Below are 27437 nucleotides of genomic sequence, written 5' to 3' on the forward strand. Positions count from 1 at the left end.
CCCCCCATTTTCCCCCCTGCACTCGGTGCCGGGCCTGGGGAAACTGAGGCACAAGGCAGCGGCCGGGTGCCAAGGGAGGGGACCCCGCGCACCCCGCTTTATCGCCGCACCCCAAATCCCACCCGGCCCCACGGCGCAAGGCACCGGGGGGGTCCTGGCTTTGCTGCGGGCGCTGAGGGTGCTTCCCCCCGACCCCCACCCCCCATGGAGCTGGTGCTGCTGCTCCTGGCGGGGGGGTCCTGGTAGCTCCTGGGGGGGGGTCCGGGTGGCTCCTGGGGGGTCCCGGTGACCCACCGGGGTGCCAGTGTGGCACAGAGCCGGGCTTGTCCCCCAACTCTGCGGGTTTAATCGAGGTCATGCACCCCCCCCGGCCCCCGCAGGGGCCTCGCTGGTGGGGAGGGGGCTGCCCCAGGGTGTCCCCACACTGTCCCCACCCTGACCTGGGGGGTGACACCTGGGGGGCCAGTGGGTGACAGGGGGAGCGGGGAGGAGCCGTTCCCACCTGGCGGGGGGGTTGTGGACCCCCGAGGAACCGGGTCGTGGCACACGTGAGGGGGGATGCTTCGGCCGGGCTGAGACCCCCCAAACTCACCTCAGGGGGAGCGGCTGGAGGGCGCTGCCCTGTCCCTTGGGTGGGTCATGGGGGGCTGCGGGGGGGCCGGGGAAGGTGCCCTTCATCCACGCGCCGATGGATCTCGCCCCCTCGCAGCTGCAGGCCTCCCCCGAGGGACGCCGGAGGCAGGATGGACGAACAGAAGCCGCCCAGCGAGGAGAAGGAGGCGGACGTGCCAGGTGAGTGTGGGGCAGGGCAGGGTGCTGGGTGGGGGGGGGGGCTGGCGTGTCCCCCCATGGGTCCCCCCACTCCACGGTGGCTGATGGCCAATCTCCCTGCAGCCGATGGGGCCGTGGCCTTGGAGGAGATGGGCAGTGCGGAGGGGGACCCCCTGAAACCCCCGGAAGGAGCCTCCGCGGGGCCGGAGCTGGAGACCACGGACACGAAGGGACCTCCCCAGGGCGGCAGGTGAGGACGGGGGGGCTCGGGGGGTGGCGGCGTGGAGCTGGTGGGGGGGTCCTGAGCGTCCCTGACACCCCCCTGTCGTGTGTCCCCCCACCCAGCACACCGGCCCGCCGCTGCGCCCTCTGCAACTGTGGGGACTGGAGCCCGCACGGGCAGCGGGAGCTGCAGCGTTTCGAGCCGGCGCCCGACTGGCCCGAGCGGCTGGTGGGCCATGAGCCCCCCGAGAGTCCAGGCCAGCCCCCGCCAGAGCCGGTGGGCGACGACCTGGCGCAGATCGGCTTCTCCGAGCGGGTGACTCCGGTGCAGCTCTTCGAGCCGACGGGTGAGCGCAGTCACGGCTCCGGGGTCCCCGTCCTGCCGTCCTGGGTGCCCTGCCCGGCCTGGGGACCCCCCCCACTGACACCCCCTCCCCACAGGGCACTGCTGGGTCCACCGCTGGTGCGCAGCCTGGTCCGCCGGCGTGGGGCAGGAGGCGGCGGGGCTGGCCGGTGTGGACAGAGCTGTTTTCTCAGGGATCTCACAGGTGAGCGGGTCCCGAGGTGGGCAGCGGGGGCTCGGCCCGGCCCCGGGCAGCGTCTCTGACCCCGCTGGGCTCCTTCGCTTTCAGAAATGTGAACACTGTCGGCGGATGGGGGCTACCATCCCGTGCCGGGCGACCGGTTGCCCCCGCCTCTACCACTTCCCCTGCGCCGCCGCCAGCGGCTGCTTCCAGTCCATGAAGACTTTTCGGCTTCTCTGTCCCGAGCACGTGGCCGAGGCTGTGCAGATGGGTGTGTACGGGCTGGGGCTTCTAGCCCTGGGTGCTGGGTCCTCTCCTGCCCTGGAGTGGGTTCCCGGGGGGGCAGAGGCCGGTGAGGAGGTGGTCCTGACAGCTCCCTCTCTCTTCCTCATCCAGAGGATGCCCGCTGCTCGGTGTGCGATGGGCCGGGCGACCTGCGGGACCTGGTTTTCTGCACCAGCTGTGGGCAGCACTACCACGGGGCCTGCCTGGACATCACCCTGACGCCCCGCAAGCGCTCGGGCTGGCAGTGCCCCGAGTGCAAAGTGTGCCAAACCTGCAGGTGAGCCCGCGGCGCCGTGGCGGGGGGGACGTGGCCCTCACACCCCGCCCGGCCAACCTCCTTGCACCCCGCAGGCAGCCCGGCGAGGACTCCATGATGTTGGTCTGCGAGGCTTGCGATAAGGGCTACCACACTTTCTGCATGGAGCCGGCCATCGAGGGCCTCCCCGCTGACTCCTGGAAGTGCAAGGTGCGTCCTGCTCTCGACGAGGGGGTACCGGGGATGCCCGATGTCCCTCCTACCCGCGCCTGACATGCCTCTGCCTCCCCCCTGCTTGCAGAACTGCCGGGTTTGCTCGGATTGTGGCCGGCGCCCGTCAGGGCTCGACCCCGGATGCCAGTGGGATCGGAGCTGCTCGGTGTGTGAGGGCTGCCAGCAGCGCCGCGCCACGGAAGATGCCCGCGGGGCGCCGGCACACGCACCCCAGCCGGACCCCCCTGCCCAGATGTGAGTGGGAATGGGGGGACTGGTTGGGGGGTGCGGGGCTGGGTGCCCTGTTTGGAGGTGGGAGGATGGGTCCTGCAACCCTAGGGAGGGTGACTCCTGAGCCCCGCTCCCCTCACCCCGGTCCCCCCCAATCCAGGTTGGTGTCCCCTGACCGCAGCGAGCCGCCGGACGTGCCCGTCCCCCCGCCCCAGCTGGAGCCCGTGGGGCGCGATGAGAAGCCGCAGCTGGGGGGGGACCCCGAGGAGTCACCCCAGGGTGACGGCGGGTCTTCTCCCAGCGAGCTGACCCCTGTGGAGGTGCCCCCCAGCGAGCTGACCCCTGTGGAGGTGCCCCCCAGCGAGGCTCCCCCCAGCGAGGTGCCCCCCGATGAACTGTCCCTTGACAAGCCACCTCCTGATGAGTTGCCCCCCGACGTACAGCCCCCCGAGGAGCCCTCTCCTCTCGTGGAGGCCCCCGAGGAGCCCCCTCCTCTCATTCTGCCCCCCCGACGAGCCACCCCCTGATGAGCTGCCCCTCGAGAGACCGCCCCTTGACAGACCCCCCCTTGAGGAGCTGCCCCTCGGTGAACCATCCCTCGATGAGCTGCCCCCCAACGAGCCACCCCTCGACAAGCTGCCCCTCGACGTACCTCCCCTCGACACGCTGCCCCCCGATAAACCACCGCTCAAGAAGTCGCCCGCCGATGAGTCTCCCCCCAACGAGCTGCCCCTTGACGAATCTCCCCACCACGAGCTGCCCCTTGAGGAGCCGCCCCCCGACGAGCTGCCCCTTGAGGAGCCGCCCCCTGAAGAGCTGCCCCCCAGCGAACTGCACCCTGAAGAGCTGCCCCCCGAAGAACCACCCCCCGAAGAGCTGCCCCCTGAAGAGCCGCCCTGCATTGAGCCACCCCCCGAGGAGGACCCTAAGCCACCAGGTAAATGGGGGACCTCTGGATCTGTCCCCTTTCCCCTCCCACTGTCTCCCATGGGTGCGGGGGGTCCCATGCCTGAGTCCTTTCCCAGCACTGCTCTGGTATGACCCTCAACCCGTTGACCCCGATTTCATGCTTTGATGCCCCGCTTTGGGGGTACGTGTGGGGTTGCGGGGGTGTCTCTGGGCCATGCTTGTTGCCTCAGCCCCAGGCTGGGTAGCACAGGGGACAAGGGGACCCCCGTGGCCCCCCTCACCTGCGGCCCCCCATCCTGCAGGTCTCCTCCCTGAGGTGGCGGTGGCAGAGGAAGCGCCAGCCCTGGCCCTGGAGGTGCCCCCCGAAGAGGAGATGGAGCTGGAGCCAGAGCCCTTGCTGCCCCCCGAGATGGCACCCCCGCCCCCGGCTCCCCCAGGTGGGTCTGGGGACACCCCTGTGTTGGGGGGGGGGGTGCCTCTGCTGGGGGCTGCCGTGTTACCGTCCCCTCTGTCTTCTCCATCCCCCCAGATCTCCATGCCGTCTCGCCTGCCCACCTCCCAGACCCCTCGCCCGACGCCAAGGAGGACGAGGTGCCCGAGCCACCCAGCCCAGCCCTGCCTGAGCCCCCTGGCAGCCCCAGCACCGCCATGGACACCGAGCCTCCCAGCTCCCCGCCGCCCCCCCTGGGCTCTCCTGCCTGCACCCCGGCCCCCACCGAGCCCACCGAGGACGAGGAGATGGAGACGGCCGGTGGTGAGGGGGAGTCGCCAACCAGCCCCCCCGGAGATGGCCCCCATGCCAGCCCTGCCCCAGAGCTGGGGCCCTTCCCAGGCCTGCCGGAGGAGGAGGAGGAGGAGGAGGAAGAGGCTCCGAGGCTGGAACGGGAGGGCACCAGCGGGAGCTCTCCGCCACTGAGCGAGGAGGATGCGCTGGAGGAAGGCCGGGCTGGGGGGGACCCTGAAGCCAAGGGGTCCCCCTTGCTCCTGGAGCCGGAGGAGCTGGGCCCCGAGACCCCCATGGAGGTGTGCGCTGCCGGGGAGAAGCTGCTGGGGCGTGGAGACGAGGGGGGCCCGGAACCCCCAGCCCTGCGTCCCCGGCCCGACATCCTCAACGAGATCTCCAACCTGAGCCAGGGCGACACGAGCAGCAGCTTCCCCGGCTCGGAGCCGCTGCTGGGGTCCCCGGACCCCGAGGGCGGGGGCTCGCTCTCCCTCGAGCTGGGGCCGGCCTCGGCTGACGCCAGCCTGCAGAAGGAGGACACCGGGTCGCTGCCGCTGGGTGCTGAGACCGACGACTCGCTGCTCTTCGAGCCGGCTGCCAAAGGGGACGGGGACAAGAGCCGGCGGCGCAGCTCCCCAGGGCGCTCCCGCGTCAAGCAGGTATTGAGGGGACCCCACCAGCGCCGATTTCGGGGGGGACACCCACCATCCTCACCGCCCCGCCGGGGCCGTGCCCCCCTCCCCGGGCTGCCCCTGCGGCGAGTAGGCGAGGACTGAGCGCGCGATGGGGGTGGGATGGGGGCCATGCCCCTCCGCTGCCCCTGCCCTGGCCGGGATGCATAGCGGGGGTCCGGCCGGGCCCCCCCGGGTTGCTGTAACCCCCCCTCTCCCCTTGGCCCTAGGGTCGCAGCAGCAGCTTCCCCGGGCGGAGGCGCCCCCGAGGTGGGTCCCATGGGGGCCGGGGCCGGGGCCGTGCACGCCTGAAGTCGACCACCTCGTCCGTTGACACCCTAGCAGTAAGGCTGGGCTGGGGCGGAGGCGGGGGGCCGGGGGGGTCCCCAAGCTTTTAGGTGGCAGGGCTGAGAGCCGAGCATTGTCCCCCATCCCATTCCCCGCCATCCTGGTCCCTTGGAAAGGCTCGGGAGCCCTCGGGGTGGTGTGGGGTGGGTGGGGGTCCCGGCGTGGGGGAGGTGACCGCCTGGGGCTGTGCTGTGTGTCTGGGGGTTTCTCCCCACAAGCATGGGGCTGGTGCGGAGCTGGCCCCCTGCGGAGGGGCTGGCTTGCAGGCGGGCAGGGGGTCTGCTGCCCCTGCGTCTTCCCGTGCCCCCCAGTTTGGCACCAGACTGTGGCTGGTGCCCCCCAGTCCACATGGAGAGCGGGGGTCCTTGGTGCTGAGCCCCCTGCTCTGTCCCCAGCTTGCCGATGTGGAGAGCTCACCCAGCAAGGAGGAGGATGAGGATGATGACGACACGATGCAGAACACAGTCGTTCTCTTCTCCAACACCGACAAGTTCGTGCTCATGCAGGTAATGGGGACTCAGCAGGACGGACAGATGGACGGGGCAGGACAGACTCCTGGTCTCCCCCAGCTCCTGCGTGTCCCCCCCTGGCTCCTCTCACGGCCTCTCTCCCCCAGGACATGTGCGTGGTGTGCGGCAGCTTCGGGCGCGGGGCCGAGGGGCACCTCCTCGCCTGCTCCCAGTGCTCCCAGTGCTACCACCCCTACTGCGTCAACAGCAAGGTGAGGGGGGACCGGGTCCCCCGTCGCTGCGCCAACCCAGTGGGACCGCACTAGCCCCCTTGGGGACTCACACAGACAGGCTACGTCCCTTGGGGCACGCACACGACATCGTGCCCAGTGTGTCCGTGGGGTTGTGCCATGCTCTGGGGTGTCCCCGCGGCAGTGCCAAATCCTGGGGTGTCCCCCATGGCGAGCTCTGGGGTGTCCCCTGTGGCTATGGCGAGCCCGGGGACCCCCGTAGCTGTGCCCAGGGCTCACACAGCCACCCTGCCCGTCCCCAGATCACGAAGGTGATGCTGCTGAAGGGCTGGCGCTGCGTGGAGTGCATCGTCTGCGAGGTGTGCGGCAAAGCCTCCGATCCCTCCCGGCTCCTGCTCTGCGACGACTGCGATATCAGCTACCACACCTACTGCCTGGACCCGCCGCTGCAGACCGTGCCCAAGGGCGGCTGGAAGTGCAAGTGGTGCGTGGGGGGCACGAGGGGAGCCACGACGGGGGGCTCAGGGCTGGTGCTGACCCCTCGGGACCCCCCCCTTCTCCTCCCCAGGTGCGTGTGCTGCGTGCAGTGCGGGGCGGCTTCCCCAGGCTTCCACTGCGAGTGGCAGAACAACTACACCCACTGCGCGCCCTGCGCCAGCCTGGTCGTCTGCCCCTTTTGCCGCGAGAAGTACGTGGAGGACGATCTGCTCATCCAGTGCCGGCACTGTGATCGGTGAGCACCACGTCCCCACGGTGTGTGGGGGGGTCTCGGTGTTTGGGTTCTGCCTGTGGGGTGACTGAGGTGTGTGATGGGGGCCCCGCTGCCTGCAGGTGGCTGCACGCGGCGTGTGACAGCCTCTTCACGGAGGAGGAGGTGGAGCAGGCTGCGGATGAAGGTTTCGACTGCAGCGCCTGCCAACCCTACGTGGTCAAGCCGGCCGGTGAGCGCCTGGGCAGGGGGAGCCTGTGGGGTTTAGGGGACATTTGGGGGATGCGGGGACTCACCTCCTCGTCTGCTTTTCCCTCTGCAGTGCCTGCACCTGCCCCGGAGAACGCCTCGGTCAAGGCCAAGGAGCCAGGTACGTGCGGTGCCGGGGTCGGTGCCACGGGTTCCCCAGGCTTTTGTCCCCAATGCTGGCTTTTGTCCCCAATGCTGGCTTTTGTCCCCGCAGAGCCCCAGTATTTCCGCTTCGAGGGCGTGTGGCTGACGGAGACGGGGATGGCGGTGCTGCGCAACCTCTCCCTGTCGCCTCTGCACAAGCGGCGGCAGCGCAAGGGCCGGCTGGGCACCCTGAATGGGGAAGGGGGGCTGGAAGGGGGTGACCCCCTGGGCCCTGATGACAAGAAGGACGGCGACCTGGATGCCGACGAGCTGCTTAAAGCCGAAGGTACATTTTCTCAGCGGGCGAGCTGGGGGGGTGCGGTGTGGGGTTGCCAGGGCACCCTGCTGATATTTGCCCCCCGCCCCGGCAGTGGGTGTTGAGCACATGGAGTGCGAGATCAAGCTGGAGGCTCCGGCCAGCCCTGACCGCGACATCGGGGCTGACGTGGACTCGGGGAAGGGGCTGGAGGACCCGGAGGAGTGCAAGAAGAGGAAGCGCAAGCCGTACCGGCCCGGTGAGTGCCAGCCAGGGACGCCCTGAGGACTGGAACTCCCTCCCAGCCCCGCTGTGACCCCCTTCACCTCCTCTTCCTCTGCCCACCAGGCATCGGCGGCTTCATGGTGCGGCAGCGCAAGTCCCACACCCGCCTGAAGAAGGTCTCGGCCGTGCTGGCTGAAGTGGGACGCGAGGGGCTGAGCGCCGAGGGGCACCCGGAGGATGGTAGGGCCCGGTGGCACCCGTCCCTCTGCCTTTCCCTTCTCTGCCTTTCCCTTCTCTGCCTTTCCCTTCTCTGCCTTTCCCTTCTCTGCCTTTCCCTTCTCTGCCTTTCCCTTCTCTGCCTTTCCCTTCTCTGCCTTTCCCTTCTCTGCCTTTCCCTTCTCTGCCTTTCCCTTCTCTGCCTTTCCCTTCTCTGCCTTTCCCTTCCCCGAGGATGGAGAGGGACCGTGGGGTGCTGCAATGGTGCTGTACCTGAGCCCTTCCCACGGCACGAGAACAGCCCCAAACTCTTTTTGGGGAGGTATTAACGGGGCGGCTGTTGCAGGAGCTCCGGGGGACCTCCCAGCCGAGGGCGGCCTGGATCCAGGCTCAGCAGAGGGGGATGAGAAGAAGAAGCGCCGGGGAAGGAAGAAGAGCAAGTTGGAGGACATGTTCCCCCCGTACCTGCAGGTGAGGTGGCCCTGGGGTAGATGGAGGTGGCCCTGGGGTGGGGATGGCCACCATGGCCACCGCGGTGGCCACTATGGCCACCCCGGCACTGACGGCAGCTCCCCCTTCGTCAGGAGGCATTTTTCGGGAAGGCGCTGATGGACCTGAGCCGGAAGGCGCTGCTGGCAGCGGGCGGCGTGGGGGACGGGGCTGCCCGCCCCTCCCTGGGCCAGGGCGCCCCACGCCCCAAGGGGGACCCCAACCTGGCCGGGGCACTGCAGGGTGCCCCCCCCGACAGGAGGGAGACCCCCACACACCCCCGAGGTGAGCGCGGCCGGGAGCCCCAGTGGGAGCCCAAACCCCGGCTATCGGCCCGAGAGGGGTGACGGGGGGGGTTAGTGGGGGGGTTTGGGGGTTGCCATGGATCTCAGGAAGCTGTTGGGGGACCCCTGGGGTTGTTGAGAGCTGTTGGGGATTGTTGGGAGCTGTTAGGGGACCCCCCAGGGTTGTTGGGAGCTGTTGGGGGACTCTGGGGGTTATTGGGGGACCCTGGGGTTGTTGGGGACTGTTGGAGTACCCTGGGGCTGTTGGGAGCTCCTATGGACACTGGGGGCTGTTGGAGAACCCCTGGGGGCTGTTGGAGGACCCCTGGGGCTGTTGGGAGCTGCTATGGACACTGGGGGCTGTTGGAGGATGCTGAGGGCTGTTGGGGGTTGCTGTCGGCCCCGGGGGCTGTAGGAGGACCCCGGGGGAGGTTAGGGGACCCCAGGGGCGGTTGGGGGGTACGGGTCCCCACCCCGAGGCGGCCCAGCCCCGCTGAGGCCTGGTGACCCGCAGGGGACGACAGCACCGACGGCAGCGCCGCCGCTCCCGACGATGACGGCAAGGACGACGCGAAGGCCGAGGACCTTGGTGAGCCCCGTGGACCCCCGTGGGCCGCCGGGCTGTGCGGGACAGCCCGAAGGCCGAGGCCTCCGCGGGGGCCTTGGAGAGGCGGCCTAGAGCGTCTGCAACCATAGAGACGGGCGTGCTCCATGGCCGAGGAGTACGCTCTAGGCAGCGCGGGAAGGCGTGTGTGGGGAACTCTATGGTTTTCCCCTAGGGATTGCCGGGCGCTGGTGACCATGAGTAGCGGCTAGAGCGCCCCCGCGTGGTGCGGCGGTCTGCCCCGCCCTGGAGGACTGGGGGGGGTCTCCTGGGTCCCCCCCGTAGGGGCCGGGGGCGATGGCGGCCGCCCCGTGTGGGCCCCGGGCTTTGGGGGGGGGTCCCGAGCCCTGAGGTGGGGGGTCCCGGGGTGCTGGGGGCACCTGCTGATTCCTCCTCGCAGGGGCTGATGAGCCGAAGGATTCCCCGGACCCTGGGGACGCTGAGAAACCGGCCACCCCGGGCGAGGGTGCGCTGAGCTCCGACCTCGACAAGATCCCCACGGAAGGTGAGGCCGCCCCGCACCCCCCTCGTCAACCAAAATGAGGGAGGATCCCAGGGCTGGGACCTCTGGGGTTTCTCCTCCACTTCCCATCAGCATGAGATTTGCACCGTGTGCTGCCTGTGCTGGTTCAGCTCTTTCTTTTCCCCTTGCAGAGCTGCCCAAGATGGAGAGCAAAGATGTCCAGCAGCTCTTCAAGGACGTGCTGGGCTCGGCGGAGCGCGGGGAGCAGCCCCTGAACTGTGTGGCCGCGGGGATGGAGGCCGGCGGTGCAGGGCAGGACCCCAGCCGGGCGCAGCGGCCATTCCTGCAAGGAGACCTCCAGCTGCCGGGGCAGGGTGGGTGGAGGTGGCCCAGCCCCGAGCCGACGTGCGGTGATCGGTCTGGGTCCTGCTGGGTGGGGGAGAAGGGCCAGGACTCACCGTCTGCCCCGGGAAAGCCAACATGTTGTGTCCTTGTTGGGGCTGAGCTGTCTGAACAGCAGCGGTGCCTGTGCTACAGGAGAGCCTGGGCTCCAGGGTCTTCCCTATTGCTCTGGGAATGAATGTGGAAAGCGTTTTGGGGGTATATGGGGGGGATCTTGGTTTGTCTGAGGGCTGCTGGGGCCCCTGAGGCAGGCGCAGGCTTGAGCCCCAGCTCTGCCCTCCCTGCAACCCCTCTCCCTTCCCTTGCAGGGAGCGTTTCCCTGGGCTCACTCTCCGGAGCCGTCTCTTTGGACTCCTATTCGGGCGTCTGCCAGTCCCCGTTCCTCGACAACAGGTACGTAGGGAGAGCTGGGGTCGGCCTCCTTGGAGGGAGCGAACCCTGGGGTGTTGCGGGACCCCCCGCCTCTTCCCTCGCACCGGCCCATGACTACTCCTTCCCTGCACAGGGAGCGGAGCGGCTTCTTCAGCCCAGACCACTGCGAGCCCGAGAGCCCCTGGGCCAGCAGCTCGGCCGCCACCACCCCCTCGACACCCACGACGCCCACAACGGAGGGCGAGGGCGACGGGCTCTCCTACAACCAGCGCAGCCTGCAGCGCTGGGAGAAGGATGAGGAGCTGGGCGAGCTCTCCACCATCTCGCCCGTGCTCTACGCCAACATGAACTTCCCCAACCTCAAGCAGGATTATCCAGGTAGGGCTCTGGGGGGGCTGCGGCCGCCCCGTTTGTGGGGAGCTGGGTGCAGTGTAACAACTCTGGTCGCTGTTCGAAGGGGAGATCCCTTCTACTCCGGCACAGGGCTTGGCTGCGGGACTGAAGTGCTTCTCGCAGTGACAATGGGGGGTCTCGGTGCCAGCTCCCGTGCATGGGGCTGTCCCCGCACGTGAAGGAGGACAGTCACCCGCCAAGGGCCCGGGTGGGCTCATCAGGCATGGGCTAACGTCACTTTTCTCTTCTTTGTCTGCTCCTACCGGACTCCCAGACTGGTCGAGCCGTTGCAAACAGATCATGAAGCTCTGGAGGAAGGTCCCCGCCACAGACAAAGCCCCCTATTTGGTGAGTGCCGGGGTGTCGCTGGGGCGGGGGGGGCCTGGGCGCCGGGGGCTGCGAGTCAGCTGGCTTCGTGTTTTTGTTAGCAAAAGGCCAAAGATAACCGGGCGGCTCATCGCATCAACAAGGTGCAGAAGGTATGTGCTGGAGCGGGGAGGTGCCCGGTGGCCCTGGCCCAGCCCTGGGGGACATGGTGCGCCCACCTCCTGCCCCCTTAGCCCCTTCCCCAGCCCGTGGGGAGGGCAGGCAGGGGGTCCCCGCAGCCCTGACGGCTGGGCTCTCTCTGCAGCAGGCCGAGAGCCAGATCAACAAGCAGACCAAAGGGGAGGGACTGCGCAAGCCGGAGAGGCCCTCGCTGCACCTGCGGATCCCGGTGCCGCCGGGGGCACAGCCTGTCTACATCGGCAGTCCCCCCGCCGCTGGCGAGGGCTTCTTGAAGCCCCCGACGGGTGCCGGAGGGGGGCCAGAGTCGCCCAGTGAGCTCTTCCTCAAGCTCCCGCCTCAGTCCCCTGCCCAAGTGCCTTCGCACGATCCCTGCGGTGCGGCGCCCACCTACACGCTGGAGCCCCGCTTCCCCTCGCCCCTGGGCCAGAGCCCCACGGCGGGTGCTGCCTTCCAACCCTTCCCTGGCCAGCCCCAGCCCCTCGCCGGCCCCCGCACCGGCCCCGGCTCCCAGCCCCCCGACTTCCACCCCACGCCGCCCGGAACCCCCCGGCACCAGCCTGGCACCCCCGACCCTTTCCTGAAGCCCCGGTGCCCCTCCTTGGACAACCTCTCGGTGCCGGGGAGCCCTGGGGCCCGGCCCCCTGAGGCCCTGCTCTCTCCCCTGCCTTTTGGGGAGCAGAAGAAGGGCCTGGAGGTGAAGAAGGAGGAAGGGGGGAGCCTGGGGGTCTGCTCGCCTAGCTACACCCCTGCCATGGGCTACGGGGACTCCCCGGGCGGCCCCCACCTCTCCGCTGCAGAGTTGAAGGCGGCCGACGTCTTCAAAGCCCCCATGACCCCACGGGTCTCTCAGGTAGAGCCGCAGAGCCCGGGGCTGGGGCATCGGCCCCCCGACCCCCATCCCCTGGCCCCCTCGCCCCCCGGCCACCCCGATCTCTACCGCCAGTCGCCCTACCCTGACCCGTACTCGCAGCCCCCGCTGACGCCCCGGCCGCAGCCCCCCGAGGCCTGCTGCGCTCTCCCGCCCCGCTCCCTGCCCTCCGAGCCCTTCTCCCGCATCCCTGCTAGCCCGCAGTCCCAGTCCAGCTCCCAGTCCCCCCTCACCCCCCGGCCGCTCTCCAACGAAGCCTTTTGCCAGTCCCCCGTCACCCCCCGCTTCCAGTCCCCGGACCCCTACTCCCAGCCGCCCTCCCGGCCCCAATCCCGGGACCCCTTCACCCCCCTGCACAAGCCCCCCCGGCCCCAGATGCCAGAGCTGGGGTTCAAATCGGTGCCGCTCTCACACAGCCCGGCGGCCGGCGGGGGCTTTGGGAGCACCCCGGCAGGTGAGCCCCATGCCAAGGCGCCGGGTGGGCAGCAACCCCCCTTCGCCCGCTCTCCCGGCGCCAGCGTCTTCCCAGGTGGCCAGCCCCCCATGCGCTTCACCTTCCCCCCGACCGTCTCGGAGCCGCTCAAGGGCTCCCCGTCCCACCAGCCCCACGGGATCAACAGCCATTACGTCCCTGGCAAGACCCAGAGTTCGGCCTACACCTCTTCCCCTGGCTTCCACCAAGCCGGCAGCCCGCTGGGGCCGGGCACCGCGGCTGCTGAGACCTACAGCCTCTCGCCCCTCCGGCCCCCCTCGGTGCTGCCGCAGCAGCCCCCATCCACCCCGCAGCAGCAGGATGCCTCCGTCGCCTTCCTGCCCCGAGCTGCGCTGGGGCCGCCGGCCGACAAGAGGGAGGAGGCGACAGCGGGGCTCTCGGCACCCCCAAATCGGGACCTGGCGGAGCTGCCCGTCGGCCAGGACGGGGCTCTCGGCACCATGAGCCAGTCGGAGCTGGAGAAGCAGCGGCAGGTAAGGGCTTGCTGGCGGTTGGGCTGCATCCGTCTGGGTTTAAGAGGGGATGTGAGAGAGGAACCGGGATCTCTGTGGTCAGCAGTGGGGCAGAGGAGCGTGTGTCTGCTTGTAGCTCCTTCCCCAGAGGCGTGGAGGGGGCACGGGCACCCGGGGCGGGGGGCGTAGATTGGCGTGGCCGAAGCAGTCTCCGTGCATGGTTTGTCCCCAGGGTTGCACTGGTCTTGCTCCCCTGTCCCTGCTCTCTCCTAACGCTCGCTTCCTTCCAGCGCCAGCGGCTCCGCGAGCTGCTCATCCGCCAGCAGATCCAACGCAACAGCCTGCGGCAGGAGAAGGAGAGCGCGGCGGCGGCCGCCACCTCCTCATCGGCGGGCTGGGCCCCCGAGGCCGGCAGCCAGGCCTTTGAGCTGAGCCGCGGCATGGCTCCCTACCAGCCAGCACAGGTAGGAAAGCTCGGGGAAACAGCTCTGCTGGGAGGCTGCGGGTGGATGGAAGAGGTGACAACATGTCCTTCCCTCCTTTTCCAGGACAAGGGTCTCCTCGGGACGCTGGCCACCGCGGCCAGCGCTGGCAAGCTGCCCGGCTCCGTCATGGTGCAGGCAGCGTTCGCGCAGGATGAGCGGCTCTCCCGGCCCCCGCCGGCGGCCACGCCGTCCGCCCTGGATATCAACGGGAGGTGAGCACCCAGCGGCAGGGCGATGGGCTCGCTGCAGCCGGTTAGAAACAAGTGGGGCTTCGCCTTGGTGGGGCGCATCCACCCCCCAGCTCTTGCTTGTGGGGATCGCCCAAGGGGGACGGGGTGACTGTGGTTTTGTTGGGCGCCTGGTGTAGTCTGAGGGGGTTGGGAGCCCTGGGCTCCTGCGTGTGGTGCGTTGTGGCCGCAGCATTGCTGATCCGGTCCTGACACCGCGGTGTCACTGATGCAGTCCCAACACTGCGGTGTTTTGTAGGGCGGCAGTGGGACCCCCCCAGGCCTTCTACCCCCGCGGGGTCTTCCCGGCGCCGTCCCCGCAGCAGCACCTCTGGCAGCAGCAGCAGCAGCAGCAAGCGGCCACGGCCCTGCGACTCCCCGTCGCCTCCCGCTTTGCCCCGCCAGCCGCTGGCACCCCTGTGGGCAGCCTGGGCACCCGCCTGCCAGCGCCCGCCGAAACGGTGCCCGCCTCACCTGCCGCCCTGGGTGCCCCCTTCATCGAGCTGCGGCACAACGTGCAGAAGGGACCTGGGGGTGTCGTGGGCTCCCCTTTTGCCCCCCAGGCACCCCGGCCACGCTTTTTCCTGCCTGGCGAGGAGGGCACCCCGCAGGCCCTCTGTGCCCCCGTCGTGCCCATGCAGGCGCTCCCCACTCCGGCGCTGCAGCCCCAGAAGATGCCGGTGCCGCTGCCGCCCGCCTCCCCGCAGGGCGCCGAGATGAGCAACAGCCACCACCAGCCTCACGCCAAAGCGGTCGCTCCCCTGCCGCTGCCGGCCCCCAGCCTGGAGCTGCAGCACGTTCCCCCCGCGCCCGCTGTCCTCCGGCTCTGCTCTTCGCCCCGACGGACCCAAGGACGGCCCCGCACCGGACCCCGTGCCGGCCCCGGGGAAAAGCCACCTGAGCCTGGAGGGGGGACGTCTGCCCTGCGAGGTGCCGGTGGAGCCCGATTTGGACGATGACTTTGGCTCCCACAAGGACCTGGAAGATGATGATGATTTGGCCAACCTGAGCTTGGATCCAGATGTGGCTAAAGGGGACGATGATTTGGACAACCTGGACAGCCTGGAGACGGCAGACCCCCACCTTGACGACCTGCTGAACGGCGATGAGTTCGACCTGCTGGCCTACACTGACCCCGAGCTGGACACCGGCGACAAGAAGGACATCTTCAACGAGCACCTTCGCTTGGTCGAGTCGGCCAACGAGAAAGCCGAGCGCGAAGCCCAGCTCAAGACAGAGCCGCCGGCGCCCAGCTTGAAGCTCCCCGACCCTGGGGACGGCAAAGACGCAGCCCCATCTGTGGAGGACCGGGAAGTGCCCAAGGAAGGGCTGGTGCCCGGGGTGGGTTTGGGACCCGCTCCCTGCCCGACGGGCGCTGCGCTGGCACCTGACCCGGCTTTCAAGGCGCAGGGCACAGAGGCGAAGGCGGGCTCACTGCCCGCCGACGTCAAGCCCAAGCTGGAGGACGGCTGCCTGAAGACCTCTCCCTGCCAGTTCACCACCAGCGGCCCCGAGCGGCTCCCAGTCCCCGTCAAGTCGGAGGCCCTGCAGAGCACGGATAAGATCTCTGCCTCGCTGGGGCTGAGCCTCAAACCTGGCCAGACCCTCTTGAGCCCTGGAGCCGGCCCGGCTCGCCTCGGCTTGACTCACTTCCCTAACAGCAGCCATGCCGGTGTTTCTGTGCCAGACAAGGACCCCTATGCCGGCCCCAGCCGCGGGCTGGCCCCTGCCCAGCTGGGCAGCCAGAGCAACCCCTTGCTGGAGAAGTTCGAGCTGGATGGTGGAGCCCTGGGCCTGGGCAGCGCCCGGCACTCACCAGCCGATGACCTGGACAAGATGGAGAGCTCGTTGGTGGCCAGCGAGCTGCCCCTGCTCATTGAGGACCTGCTGGAGCACGAGAAGAAGGAGCTGCAGAAGAAGCAGCAGATGTCAGCCCACCTGCCCCGGAGCACCCCTCACCTCCCGGCCCCAGGGCACCCCATGCTGCACACAGCGGTGGCCGGGCAGTCCCCTGAGGGGCAGCCCCCCCGCCTGGGCACCCCGCAGGCCCCCCTCCAGCTGGGGCTGGTGGCCAGGCCGCCGTTGATGCCACCACAGCCGCCCCGGCTCGGCGCACCGCAGCAGGGCCCGGGGCTAGCCCCCCACATGGGCATGGCCCCTGGGCAGTCCCACGTGCTGGCAGCCCCCCACGGCGTGCAGGTGGCCCTGGCGCAGCCGCAGCAGAGCCAGCAGCCGGTGCTGGTGCAGAAGCCGATGGCCGGGGTGCAGCCACCCGCCCTGGGCCTGAAGCCCCCCCAGCTCGTCATGCAGCAGCAATTGGCCAACAGCTTCTTCCCGGACACAGGTAGGGGCTGCGGGTCGTTGTTTTCGGGGGGCGCGGGGCTCTTTTGGGTAGGGGGAGCGTAGAATTATAGAATAGAATCATCGAATCGTTTACGTTGGAAAAGACCTTTAAGATCATCTAGTCCAACCACTAACGTAACGCTACCAAGTCCACACTAAACCAATTAAGGGTAGACTAGGCTAAATCATGTCTCAAAGTGCCACCTCTGCCTGTTTTTTGAACGATTCCAGGGATGGTGACTCCCTCTGGGAGTCACCTCCCACCTCTCTGGGCAGCCTGTTCCAATGCTTGACTACCCTTTCCGTGAAGAAATTTTTCCTAAAAAAAAAAAAAAAAAAAAGCATAGGACTGAACGTGCCACGGCACTGTTTATCGACTCTCTCGGCAGACCTGGACAAGTTTGCGGCCGAGGACATCATGGACCCCATTGCCAAGGCCAAGATGGTGGCACTGAAGGGCATCAAGAAGGTGATGGCTCAGGGCAGCATCGGGGTGGCCCCGGGCATGAACAGGTAAGGGGCATGGTGGGCAGTGGGGCAGGGCCTGGGGTGGGCAGGGCACCTCGACCCTGGCTCACCCCTCGTTTCTGCGTGTCCGCCTGCAAAAGGCAACAGGTTTCCCTGCTGGCGCAGCGTCTCTCGGGGGGCCCGGCTGTCTCTGAGATGCAGAATCACTTGCTGGCGGGGAGCGGGCAGGTGAGCGGGGTGTGCGGGACGGGGGGCCCTTGGGGCTGCCTGGCTCATAGAATCATAAAATCATGGAATCGTTTGGGTTGGAAAAGCCCTTTAAGATCATCCAGTCCAACCATTAACCTAACGCTACCTAGTCCACCACTAAACCAATTAAAGAGAGAGTAGTAATTTTGTGTTTCCTGGCTTGGGGGCTGGATTGTTTTTTAATGAAAGTAAAAACTGGGAATCATTAAGGTTGGAAAGGACCTCTAAGATCATCAGTCCAACCATCACCCCAACACCCCCATGCCCTCTAAACCATGTCCCCAAGTGCCACCTCTGCCCATTTTTTGAACACCTCCAGGGATGGTGCTCAGGACCCTGTGGGCAGGAGCCACTCTGCCTGGTGGGGTTTGCAGTTCCCTGGGGAGTTGGGGGCTGTGGGGAGGGGACAGGGGGGCATGGCACAGTGCATGTCCCCAACTCTCTCCTCTCTGCCAGGAGCGGAGCGGCACCGACCCAACGCAGGCTCGCCCTAACCCACCCACCTTTGCGCAGGGTGTCATCAGTGAGTACCGAGGCGGCGGGGGGGCCGGGGGTAGCGCTGGCCTGGTCTCATCCTGCCCACGCAGACCAGGCTGAGCAGGGTTGTGGCCAGGCTCGCTCCAGAGCCAGGGTCCCTGCTGATCCGAGCCCTTTTCCCTGCTCCCGCAGACGAGGCCGACCAGCGGCAGTACGAGGAGTGGCTCTTCCACACGCAGCAGCTCCTGCAGATGCAGCTGAAGGTGCTGGAGGAGCAGATCGGGGCGCACCGCAAGTCACGCAAGGCCCTCTGCGCCAAGCAGCGCACCGCCAAGAAAGCCGGGCGGGAGTTCCCCGAGGCCGACGCCGAGAAGCTGAAGCTGGTGACGGAGCAGCAGAGCAAGATCCAGAAGCAGCTGGACCAGGTAGGGCTGTGCGGGCATGCCGTTCGCCCGGTGCTAACGCTGTTGCCGTTCGCCCGGTGCTAACACCGTGCCATCCCCGGCAGGTGCGGAAGCAGCAGAAGGAGCACACCAACCTCATGGCTGAGTACCGCAACAAGCAGCAGCAGCACCAGCACCAGGCCTCGGCCGTCATGGCCCTGAGCCCCTCGCAGAGCCCCCGCCTCATGTCCAAGCTCCCCGGGCAGCTGCTCTCGGCGCACGGCGTCCAGCAGCCGGCGGGGGCTGTGGTGGGCGCGCAAGGCCTCGGCCAGCAGCCAGGGCAGCCCGGGGGGCTGCGCCTGCCCCAGGGCGGCGTGTCCATGGCCGTGCAGCAGGGCCTGTCCTTCATGGGCCAGCAAGCTGTGGGGAATGCCCCGGTGCCTGGCACCTCCAACGCCTTCTTCGCCGGGAACCCTGCGCTCCGTGGGTTGGCCACCGACAGCCGCTTGATGCAGGAGAGGCAGCTCCAGAGGATGCAGCTGGCCCAGAAACTGCAGCAACAGAACATGCTGGGACAAGTGTCGCTGCAGCAGCAGCCGGGTGTGATGGGTCAGGCATCCATGCAGCAACAGGGCGTGATGGGACAAGTGTCGATGCAGCAACCGGGCGTCATGGCACAGGCGTCGATGCAGCAGCCGGGTGTGATGTCGCAGGCGTCGATGCAGCAACAGGGCGTCATGGCACAGGCGTCCATGCAGCAGCCGGGTGTGATGGGACAGGCGTCGATGCAGCAACAAAGCGTCATGGGCCAGGCATCGATGCAGCAACCAGGTGTCATGGGACAGACCTCGATGCAGCTGCAGGGAATCATGGCACAGACACCGATGCAGCAGCCGGGCGTCATGGCACAAGCTTCGATGCAGCAGCCGGGCGTTATGGCGCAGCCGTCGATGCAGCAGCCCGGCGTCATGGGACAAGCGTCCATGCAACAGCCGGGCGTCATGGGACAAGCCTCGATGCAGCAGCCTGGTGTCATGGCGCAGACGTCGATGCAGCAGCCCGGTGTCATGGGCCAAGGCGCGATGCAGCCGGCAGCCATGGTGGGACAGCCCAGCCTGCTGGGGCAGCAGCAGGCAGCACCGGCCCTGCAGCCAGGCGCCGTGGGGCAGCCCATGGTGCCGAAGCAGCCGGGGCTGATGGGCAGCCAGCAAAGCCTGCTGGTGCAGCAGCTCTCACCTCAGCAGCAGCCAGGCTTGCTGGGCCACGCGCAGGCGCCGGGGCTGCAGCACCAGGCCGTGCTGGGCCACCCCCAGCCCCAGCGCCAGGTCCTCCTGGCCCCCCACCAGCAGCGGGTGCTGGGGTCCCCCCAGCTGGCACCACAGACTCCGGGGATGCTGGGCCACCGGCTCGTGCTGTCCCAGCAGCTGGGGCAGTCACGGGCGCTGCTGACCCCGCAGCAGCAACAACAGCAGCAGCAGAACTCAACGGCCGCCCAGCCAGGCCTCCTAGGGCTGGGCCAGGGGCAGCCCCCGATCCAGCACTTTCCGCAGCACGGAGCGGTGGGCCAGGCCCCCTCTGTGCTGCACCTGAGTCAGGGAATGCAGCCGGCCCCGGCGGTCCTGGCTGCCAAGGACCAGCCTGGAGGGGCGGACGGCAGCGCCCTGCCCGCCGAGAGCAGTGAGAGCGGGGGGCAGCTGCATGGGGGCCCCCAGGAGCAGCAGGGAGCCCTCAACCCCCCGGGGCTGGGTGGCCCAGAGCCCCCGGCCCCCAAGCACCAGGCTGAGCTGGGACAGGGCCAGCAGCTCCTCTTGGCCTCCCCGCAGCCGGGCATCCTGGGCTCGCAGCCGGCACTGCGGGCAGCCCCCATGCAGCCGGGCAGCCTGCTTGCCCCGCCGCCGCTGCAGAGCCCTGGGGCCCCTCGCCCTGAGCTGTCCCAGCAGCACGGGGACGCTGCTGGAGTGACGGAGCCACCGCAGGGTATGGTGCTGCCGCAGGCGCCGCGGCCCCCGGAGCAGCCGGGTAAGGGGCCGTCGGGCTCACTGCAGAGCCAGCCGCAGCCCCCGCGGCTCCAGAGCCCTGGGCAGCACAAAGCGGGGCCGGTGGTGCCAGCGCCGGGGACGGCCACGCTTCCCCCGGGCCTCCTGGGGCAAGTGTCGGGGCCGGTGATGGGCCAGATCCGGGCGCAGCTCCAGGGCGTCCTGGCCAAGAACCCGCAGCTGCGGCACTTGACGCCCCAGCAGCAGCAGCAGCTCCAGGCCCTCCTGGTGCAGCGGCACCAGCAGAGCCTGCTGCAGCAGAGCCAGGCGCTCCGGCCCCCTGGACCCTTCCCCGGGCAGGCCCCGGACCACGGCTCCCCGGCCCCCGCGGCCCGCCAGCCCCCTCGCCCGCTTGGGCCCCTCTTCCAGCCGCGGCCGGGCACCCCGGCGGAGGCACAGACCGGCTTTGCCACCGAGCAGGGACGGGCGCTGCCGGGACAGGCCCCCCAGCAGCCCCTGGCCGAGCTGGTGCAGGCAGCCCTGGCTGCCCGTGGCCCCCAGCCCGGCCTCGTCCGGCTCCCCACGCCACCAGCCCCCTCACCCCTGGGCTGCGCATCCCAGCACCTGGCCAGCCCCGAGCAGAGCCCCCAAGAGCCAAAGAAGACGTCACCAGGGGTCCCAGCCTCGGCCCCCAGCCCCGCGGCGCCGGTGGAGCCAGGGCTGACGCCCACGCCGAGCAGCACCCTCCCCGACCCGGCGCATGGACCCTGGGACACCGAGGCACCCAGTGCGGATGTGGCCGACCCCGGCGAGCCCCACATCAATGGGGCTGTGCCAGAGGGGGCCCCCATGGCAGGCGAGCCCCCCCAGGTGTTGGTGAAGCAGGAGCCGAAGGAGGAGGCGGCGGCGGCACAGTGTGAGCTGGACAGGGACGAGGCAGTGAAGCCGGAGGCCAACGGGGACCCCGGGGCCGGCCAAGCCCACAGCCTGCTGACGCCAGGCGGCCGCTCCGAGGCTGGACACCTCTTGCTGCAGAAGCTGCTGCGGGCCAAGAATGTGCAGCTTTCGGCGCAGAGCCCGGGCGAACTCAACGGGCACGTGGAGAGCCGGGGCGCCGGGACGGAGCTGCAGCCGCAGCCGGTGCTGCTGGGCCGGGAGGTGAGCGGGGTGCCGCGGGGTGGGACGGGGGGCAATGGCTGCGGGGCTGCGCTCAGCACGGCTCCCGCTCCCCTCTCCCTGCCCAGGACCCCTCCATCGCCAGGAAGCCAGCGGCCACCAAGCCCAAGCGGGTGCAGAAGGCCAACGAGCGGGTCCCGGCCTCCCGTAAGAAGCTGCGGAAGGACGAGGGGCTACGCCCCGGCGAGGCCCTCATGAAGCAGCTGAAACAGGTACGGCCACGGGGCCGGGGGCATGGCAGGGGGCTGAATTTTGCCACCGCCGCCTCCTCACCATTCTGCCCTCAGGAGCTGTCGCTGCTGCCGCTGACGGAGCCGACCATCACGGCCAACTTCAGCCTCTTTGCGCCCTTCGGCAGCAGCCCCATCAACGGGAAGAGCCAGCTGCGGGGCGCCTTCGGCAGCGCTGTGCTCGATAGTGTGCCCGACTATTACTCCCAGCTGCTCACCAAGGTGAGGCGGGGTTGTACCCTTCACCCCCCACGCTATCTGGGGGTCCTGTGCCACCCCACCGTGCTCACCACGCTGTTTCCCCCCAGAACAACCTCAGCAACCCACCCACGCCGCCCTCCTCGCTGCCCCCGACGCCGCCCCCCTCCGTGCAGCAGAAAATGGTGAATGGTGTCACGGCCCCCGAGGAGCTGGGCGAGCAGCCCAAGGATGCTGACCCAGCCCGTGAACCCCATGGCCAGAAAGGTGAGTTTGGCTGGCACGAGGGTGGCACAGAATCCCTGCCGCCACTTGTCACCCCCGCCTTGTGACACCTGCCCCTGCCCCTTCCCCACGCAGAAACGCCGGCCGTGGAGGTGAAGAGCCTGGACCTGCTGGCAGCTCTGCCCACCCCTCCCCACAACCAGACCGAGGACGTCAGGTGAGCCACCGGCCGTGGTGGCGCCTCCTTGCCCCCCCCCCCGTGACGCCTCCTTGCCCCCCCCCCCGTGACGCCTCCTTGCCCCCCCCCCCGTGACGCCTCCTTGCCCCCCCCCCGTGACGCCTCCTTGCCCCCCCCCCGTGACGCCTCCTTGCCCCCCCCCCGTGACGCCTCCTTGCCCCCCCCCGTGACGCCTCCTTGCCTGCAGGATGGAGAGCGACGACGAGAGCGACTCCCCCGACAGCATCGTCCCCGCCTCATCCCCCGAGAGTGTGCTGGGCGAGGAGCTGCTCCGTTTCCCCCTGCTCAGCGAGGCCAAGCCGGAGCTGGAGGAGCGTGTGCTGTCCCCCATCATCCCCATCATCCCCCGGGCCAGTATTCCAGGTGGGCTGGGCCGTGCTGAGCGGGTGTACGGGACCAGGCAGGGGCAAGGCAGGGCAGGAGGGGGTCCACGGGATGTACAGATCAGGCAGGAGGGGATTCATGGGACCTACAGAGACCGGTTAGGGGCAAGGCAGGGCAGAAGAGGGTTGATGGGATATACAGACCAGGCAGGAGGGGGTCAGTGGGACATACAGACCAGGCAGGAGGGGGTCAGTGGGACATACAGACCAGGCAGTGGCAAGGCAGAGCAGGAGGGGGTCGGTGGGACGTACAGACCAGGCAGGAGGGGGTCAGTGGGACGTACAGACCAGGCAGGAGAGGGTCAGTGGGACATACAGACCAGGCAGGAGGGGGTCAGTGGGATGTACAGACCAGGCAGTGGCAAGGCAGAGCAGGAGGGGGTCGGTGGGACGTACAGACCAGGCAGGAGGGGGTCAGTGGGACGTACGGACCAGGCAGGAGTAAGGTAGGGCAAGGGAGAGGGTCTGCAGGGCACATAAATCAAGCAGGAAGGGCTCTGGGCAGTGTACAGACGGGGTCCCTGGATGCGTGGGCTGGTGGGGGTGTGGGGGGGTAGGGGAAGGGTCTTTGGGGATCGCAGGCTGCAGGGAAGGGCTCTGTGGGGTGTGCTGCACCCAGGCAGCAGAGCCTTGAGTATGGCCCCATGCATTGGGGCTGGCCTGTTCCTGAGGGTCCCCCAGCCGCTCCCCAAGGGTTTCCCGTTGGTGCTCTGTCCCTGCGCCCCAGTCTCTGTCCCGTGGTGATGGATTCCCAGCAGTGTTTCTGCAGGGGTCCGGGGCAGCTGGGTGGGCTCATGGGTGGCTGTCGGTGGGGCTGGGTCTGCTCGGGTCTGACCCCTCTCTCCCCACGCCAGTGTTCCCCGACACGAAGCCCTATGAGGCTGCGGAGCCCTTCGGGGCCCCTCCCGGGAAGGTGGGGGCGGTGGGCCCGGGCACCCCGTGGGAGAAGGGCAAGAGCAGCGAGGTCTCCGTTATGCTGACGGTGTCCGCAGCGGCCGCCAAGGTGAGCGAGGGGACGGGGGGAGGTGACACCCTTGGGGTCCTGGCACCACCCTACGTGGTGGTATCCGGTGCCCCGGACCCATCCCATCCTCCTCTCGCCCAGAACCTCAACGGGGTGATGGTGGCCATGGCTGAGCTGCTGAGCGTGAAGATCCCCAGCTCCTACGAGGTGTTGTTCCCAGATGGCCCCATGCGAGCGGCCGTGGTCGAGGCCAAGAAGGTGGAGACAGACATGGCTGGTGAGCGTCTGCCTCGTCCCCACGGGCTCCCCTGTGTCCACAGCCCGGGCTCCCCGCTGTCCCTGGGCCGGGTGCTCGGTGACGGGCTGTCGTCTGTCTCTTGCAGGGGTGCTTGGTGGTAAGGAGAAGGCGGTGCTGGCCGGGAAGGTGCCAGACAGCAGCTCGGAGTGGCTGAAGCAATTCGACGCGGTGCTGCCTGGGTACAGCCTCAAGGGCGAGCTGGATCTCCTGACGCTGCTCAGACAGGTCGGCAGGGTGCGGGGGTCCCCCCAGGGCCATGACCCTGGATTGGGGTGTCTGTAAGGCTGTGGCTACGTGGGGGGTGCAGGAGGGGACCCTTTGGGACCAAGCGTGACCATGTAGAGAGGTGTGGGGGGATCGCTGTAGGTGCCCCATGATTGCAGGGCAAGCACAGGGGGTTTCCTGAGGGGCCGGGTCTCCCCGTGCTGAGTCTCCCAGGACAGCATGGAAGGGGTCGGGGAGGTCCTTGCAGGGCTGGGAGCGCAGTGGGGTCCCTGCAGGGCCAAGGACCCCTCACCGTGACGTGCAGGGAGGTTGGGACTCTGACCCGTGCCCCCCTCCCCACGCCACAGGAGAGCCCCGCGCCTGAGAAGACCCTGCACCACTGCTACGTCAACAACGTCTCCAACCTGGACGTGCGGCAGCTCTCCGTCATGCCCCAGGAGCCGTCACCCCCGCTGTCCCCCTCGGTCCCCTCCCCGTCCAGTCCCACTGAGGCTGCCAGGGTCCCCGACCCCGAGGGGGCTCACGAAACAGCCCCAGCCCCCCTCTCACCCCTGCCACCGGCCCCCTCGCCAGCCCCCCAGGAGGAAGGGGCTGCGGCCCCCCACTCGCCGCCCCGCTTCAAGCCGCGCTCGCGGCCACCGGAGGACGGGGACGAAGCGCGGCCCCGGCTGAAGAAGTGGAAGGGGGTGCGGTGGAAACGGCTGCGCTTCCTCGTCACCATCCAGAAAGGGGGAGCCAAGCGGGACGGCGACAAGGAGATCGCGGAGTTCATTGACAAGCTGGGCACCACCCTGCGCCCCGAAAAGGTGCCGCGGGACCTGCGCAAGTGCTGCTTCTGCCACGAGGAGGGCGATGGGGCCACGGACGGGCCGGCCCGCCTGCTCAACCTCGACCTTGACCTCTGGGTCCACCTGAACTGCGCCCTGTGGTCCACGGAGGTCTACGAGACGCAGGGAGGGGCCTTGATCAACGTGGAGGTGGCCCTGCACCGCGGGCTGCTCACCAAGTGCTCCCTGTGCCAGAAAACCGGCGCCACCAACAGCTGCAACCGCATCCGCTGCCCCAGTGTCTACCACTTCGCCTGCGCCATCCGCGCCAAGTGCATGTTCTTCAAGGACAAGACCATGCTGTGCCCCTTGCACAAGCTGAAGGGCCCCTGCGAGCAGGAGCTGAGCAGCTTCACCGTCTTCCGACGCGTCTACATCGAACGGGACGAGGTGAAGCAGATCGCCAGCATCATCCAGCGCGGCGAGCGGCTCCACATGTTCCGCGTGGGTGGGTTGGTCTTCCACGCCATCGGGCAGCTCCTGCCGCACCAGATGGCCGACTTCCACAGCGTCACGGCCCTCTACCCTGTGGGCTACGAGGCCACGCGCATCTACTGGAGCCTGCGGACCAACAACCGCCGCTGCTGCTACCGCTGCACCATCTGCGAGAACAACGGCCGCCCCGAGTTCGTCGTGCAAGTCATCGAGCAGGGTCTGGAGGATCTGGTCTTCTCTGACTCCTCGCCGCAGGGTAAGGGAGCTGCAGGTGCCGGCCTGCTGCCTTCCTCCACCCCCTGTCCCGCTGATGGGGAGGATGGGGTGATGCGAGGGCCCGGGGTGGCTCAAGCTGGGGGTCCGCACCAGCGGACAGCCTGGAGCAGGTCCCTGGCTCCAACCCCCTCTTCCCAAGTAACCAGTGATAGGACGAGAGGAAATGGCCTCAAGCTGTGCCAGGGCGGGTTGAGATTAGATATTAGGAAAAATCTCTTCATGGAAAGGGTGGTCAAGCATTGGAACAGGCTGCCCAGAGAGGTGGTGGAGTCCCTGTCCCTGGAGGGGTTCAAAAAATGGGCAGAGGTGGCACTTTGGGCCATGGTTTAGTGGGCATGGTGGTGTTGGGTTGATGGTTGGGCTGATGATCTTAGAGATCCTTTCCAACCTTAATGATTCCTAGTTTTTACTTTCATTAAAAAATAATCCAGCCCCCAAGCTAGAAAAGATGAAATTATTCCTCTTCCTTTAATTGGTTTAGTGGTGGACTTGGTAGTGTTGGGTTAATGGTTGGACTGGGTGATCTTAAAGGTCTTTTCCAACCTAAACAATTCCATGATTCCCTCGGCAGCCGTCTGGAACCGGATCATCGAGCCAGTGGCGATGATGAGGAAGGAAGCCGACATGCTGCGACTCTTCCCCGAGTACCTGAAGGGCGAGGAGCTCTTCGGCCTCACGGTGCACGCTGTGCTGCGCATCGCTGAGTCGGTAGGTCCTGGGCAGGGCCGGGGGGCTCTTCTCTGCGCCATTGGGGAAGGGGCCGTGACCGTGCTGGTGGGGCTGGGGGCGGCTGCTCGACCCACGGCCCCTCCGCTCCCTCCTCGGCAGCTGCCCGGCGTCGAGAGCTGCCAGAACTACCTGTTCCGCTACGGCCGCCATCCGCTGATGGAGCTGCCGCTGATGATCAACCCCACCGGCTGCGCCCGCTCCGAGCCCAAGATCCTCACCCACTACAAGCGGTGAGCGGGGCTGGGATCCACCGGGAGGGGTGGGATCCTTGGGGATCCCTCAGATCTGATTCCCTCTCGCCTCCCCCGGGCAGGCCCCACACCCTGAACAGCACAAGCATGTCCAAGGCCTACCAGAGCACGTTCACGGGCGAGACCAACACGCCCTACAGCAAACAGTTCGTGCACTCCAAGTCCTCCCAGTACCGGCGCCTGAAGACGGAGTGGAAGAACAACGTCTACCTGGCGCGGTCCCGCATCCAGGGACTGGGGCTTTACGCGGCCAAGGACATCGAGAAGCACACCATGGTCATCGAGTACATCGGCACCATCATCCGCAACGAGGTGGCCAACCGGCGGGAGAAGATCTACGAGGAGCAGGTGGGGCTCTGGCGGCATGTGGGGGGGGTTAGGTGGGAAGTGAGGGACTCGGGTGGGATGTGGGGGGACTTGAGTGGGATGTGGGGGGACTCAGCGCAGCTGCTGACGCCCTCTCCCTCCCCAGAACCGCGGCATCTACATGTTCCGCATCAACAACGAGCACGTCATTGACGCCACGCTGACGGGGGGCCCGGCCAGGTGAGCGCTGGGGGGGTTTCAGGGTGGTGGGACCACCCTAGAGGGAGCAGTGACCGTCCGTCTGTCCTGCCGCCGGGGTTGGCGCTGACCCCCACACCTCCCTGTCTCCCCCGCCTCACCCCAGGTACATCAACCACTCGTGTGCCCCGAACTGCGTGGCTGAAGTCGTGACCTTCGACAAGGAGGACAAGATCATCATCATCTCCAGCCGGCGCATCCCCAAAGGGGAGGAGGTCAGACGGGGGTGCGGGGTGGCCGGGGGGGGGGGCTGGGGGTGGCCGGGGGTGGCGGGGCCAGGGCTCTGTGCCGGGCCGGGCTCTGTGCCGTGCCGTGGGTGACTCCCCGCTCCCCTCCCAGCTCACCTACGACTACCAGTTCGACTTTGAGGACGATCAGCACAAGATCCCCTGCCACTGTGGAGCCTGGAACTGCCGAAAGTGGATGAACTAGCTGGGAAAAGGGGCTGGGGGCCGTGGCCCCCGCCTCGGAGACCTCGCCAAAACCCCACCGGGGCCGCGGGAGGTGCCAGGGCGGCCGGGCAGGCGGCGGTGGCCGGGGCACGGAGGTTCCGGCGGGGAGGGCGGCCGCCGCGGAGCCCGCCGGCCCTGCCCGAGCGGGATGGACGGACGGATGGACGAACTGGCAACTCAGGGTTTTCTTTGCTTCGTCCTGCAAGGAAGGGGAGGAGGGGGGGGGTCCAGTGAGACCCCCACCCCCACCACCACCACCCACCGCCCGCCTCCCTCGTGGGGGAGCCACGGGGGAGCAGAGTGGTCCCAGTGGAGCCGGAGCGAGTTCGGAGCCGGCCTGGATACATCAATTTTTTTTTTTTAATTTTTTTTTTTTTTTTT

The 27437-nt window shown here is 68.2% G+C and overlaps 1 protein-coding gene across 1 annotated transcript; it reads left to right on the plus strand.

Annotated features, from left to right (window-relative positions):
• Positions 1-743: 743 nt before the first annotated feature.
• Positions 744-27040, plus strand: KMT2D (lysine methyltransferase 2D). Its single transcript, XM_075725033.1, is given in 56 exon segments — positions 744-792; positions 895-1021; positions 1117-1340; positions 1435-1541; positions 1626-1788; positions 1914-2079; positions 2154-2268; positions 2360-2526; positions 2663-3001; positions 3003-3439; positions 3714-3848; positions 3941-4791; positions 5034-5147; positions 5547-5657; positions 5768-5872; positions 6154-6335; positions 6420-6584; positions 6683-6792; positions 6883-6930; positions 7024-7239; positions 7325-7468; positions 7558-7674; positions 7997-8121; positions 8235-8424; positions 8938-9012; positions 9428-9532; positions 9682-9864; positions 10201-10285; positions 10398-10639; positions 10920-11005; positions 11086-11136; positions 11289-12998; positions 13268-13441; positions 13526-13674; positions 13949-14489; positions 14491-16033; positions 16422-16545; positions 16641-16728; positions 17206-17272; positions 17419-17651; positions 17735-20743; positions 20830-20973; positions 21049-21213; positions 21300-21456; positions 21550-21631; positions 21840-22015; positions 22890-23038; positions 23141-23276; positions 23383-23522; positions 23870-25040; positions 25632-25768; positions 25889-26019; positions 26103-26388; positions 26513-26586; positions 26711-26819; positions 26944-27040. Coding segments are annotated over 56 exon segments (16122 nt in total). The 3' UTR covers positions 27037-27040.
• Positions 27041-27437: the final 397 nt, after the last annotated feature.

Source organism: Pelecanus crispus, chromosome 26 (assembly GCF_030463565.1).
Source record: "Pelecanus crispus isolate bPelCri1 chromosome 26, bPelCri1.pri, whole genome shotgun sequence".
In the NCBI taxonomy this organism is placed as follows: Eukaryota; Metazoa; Chordata; class Aves; order Pelecaniformes; family Pelecanidae; genus Pelecanus; species Pelecanus crispus.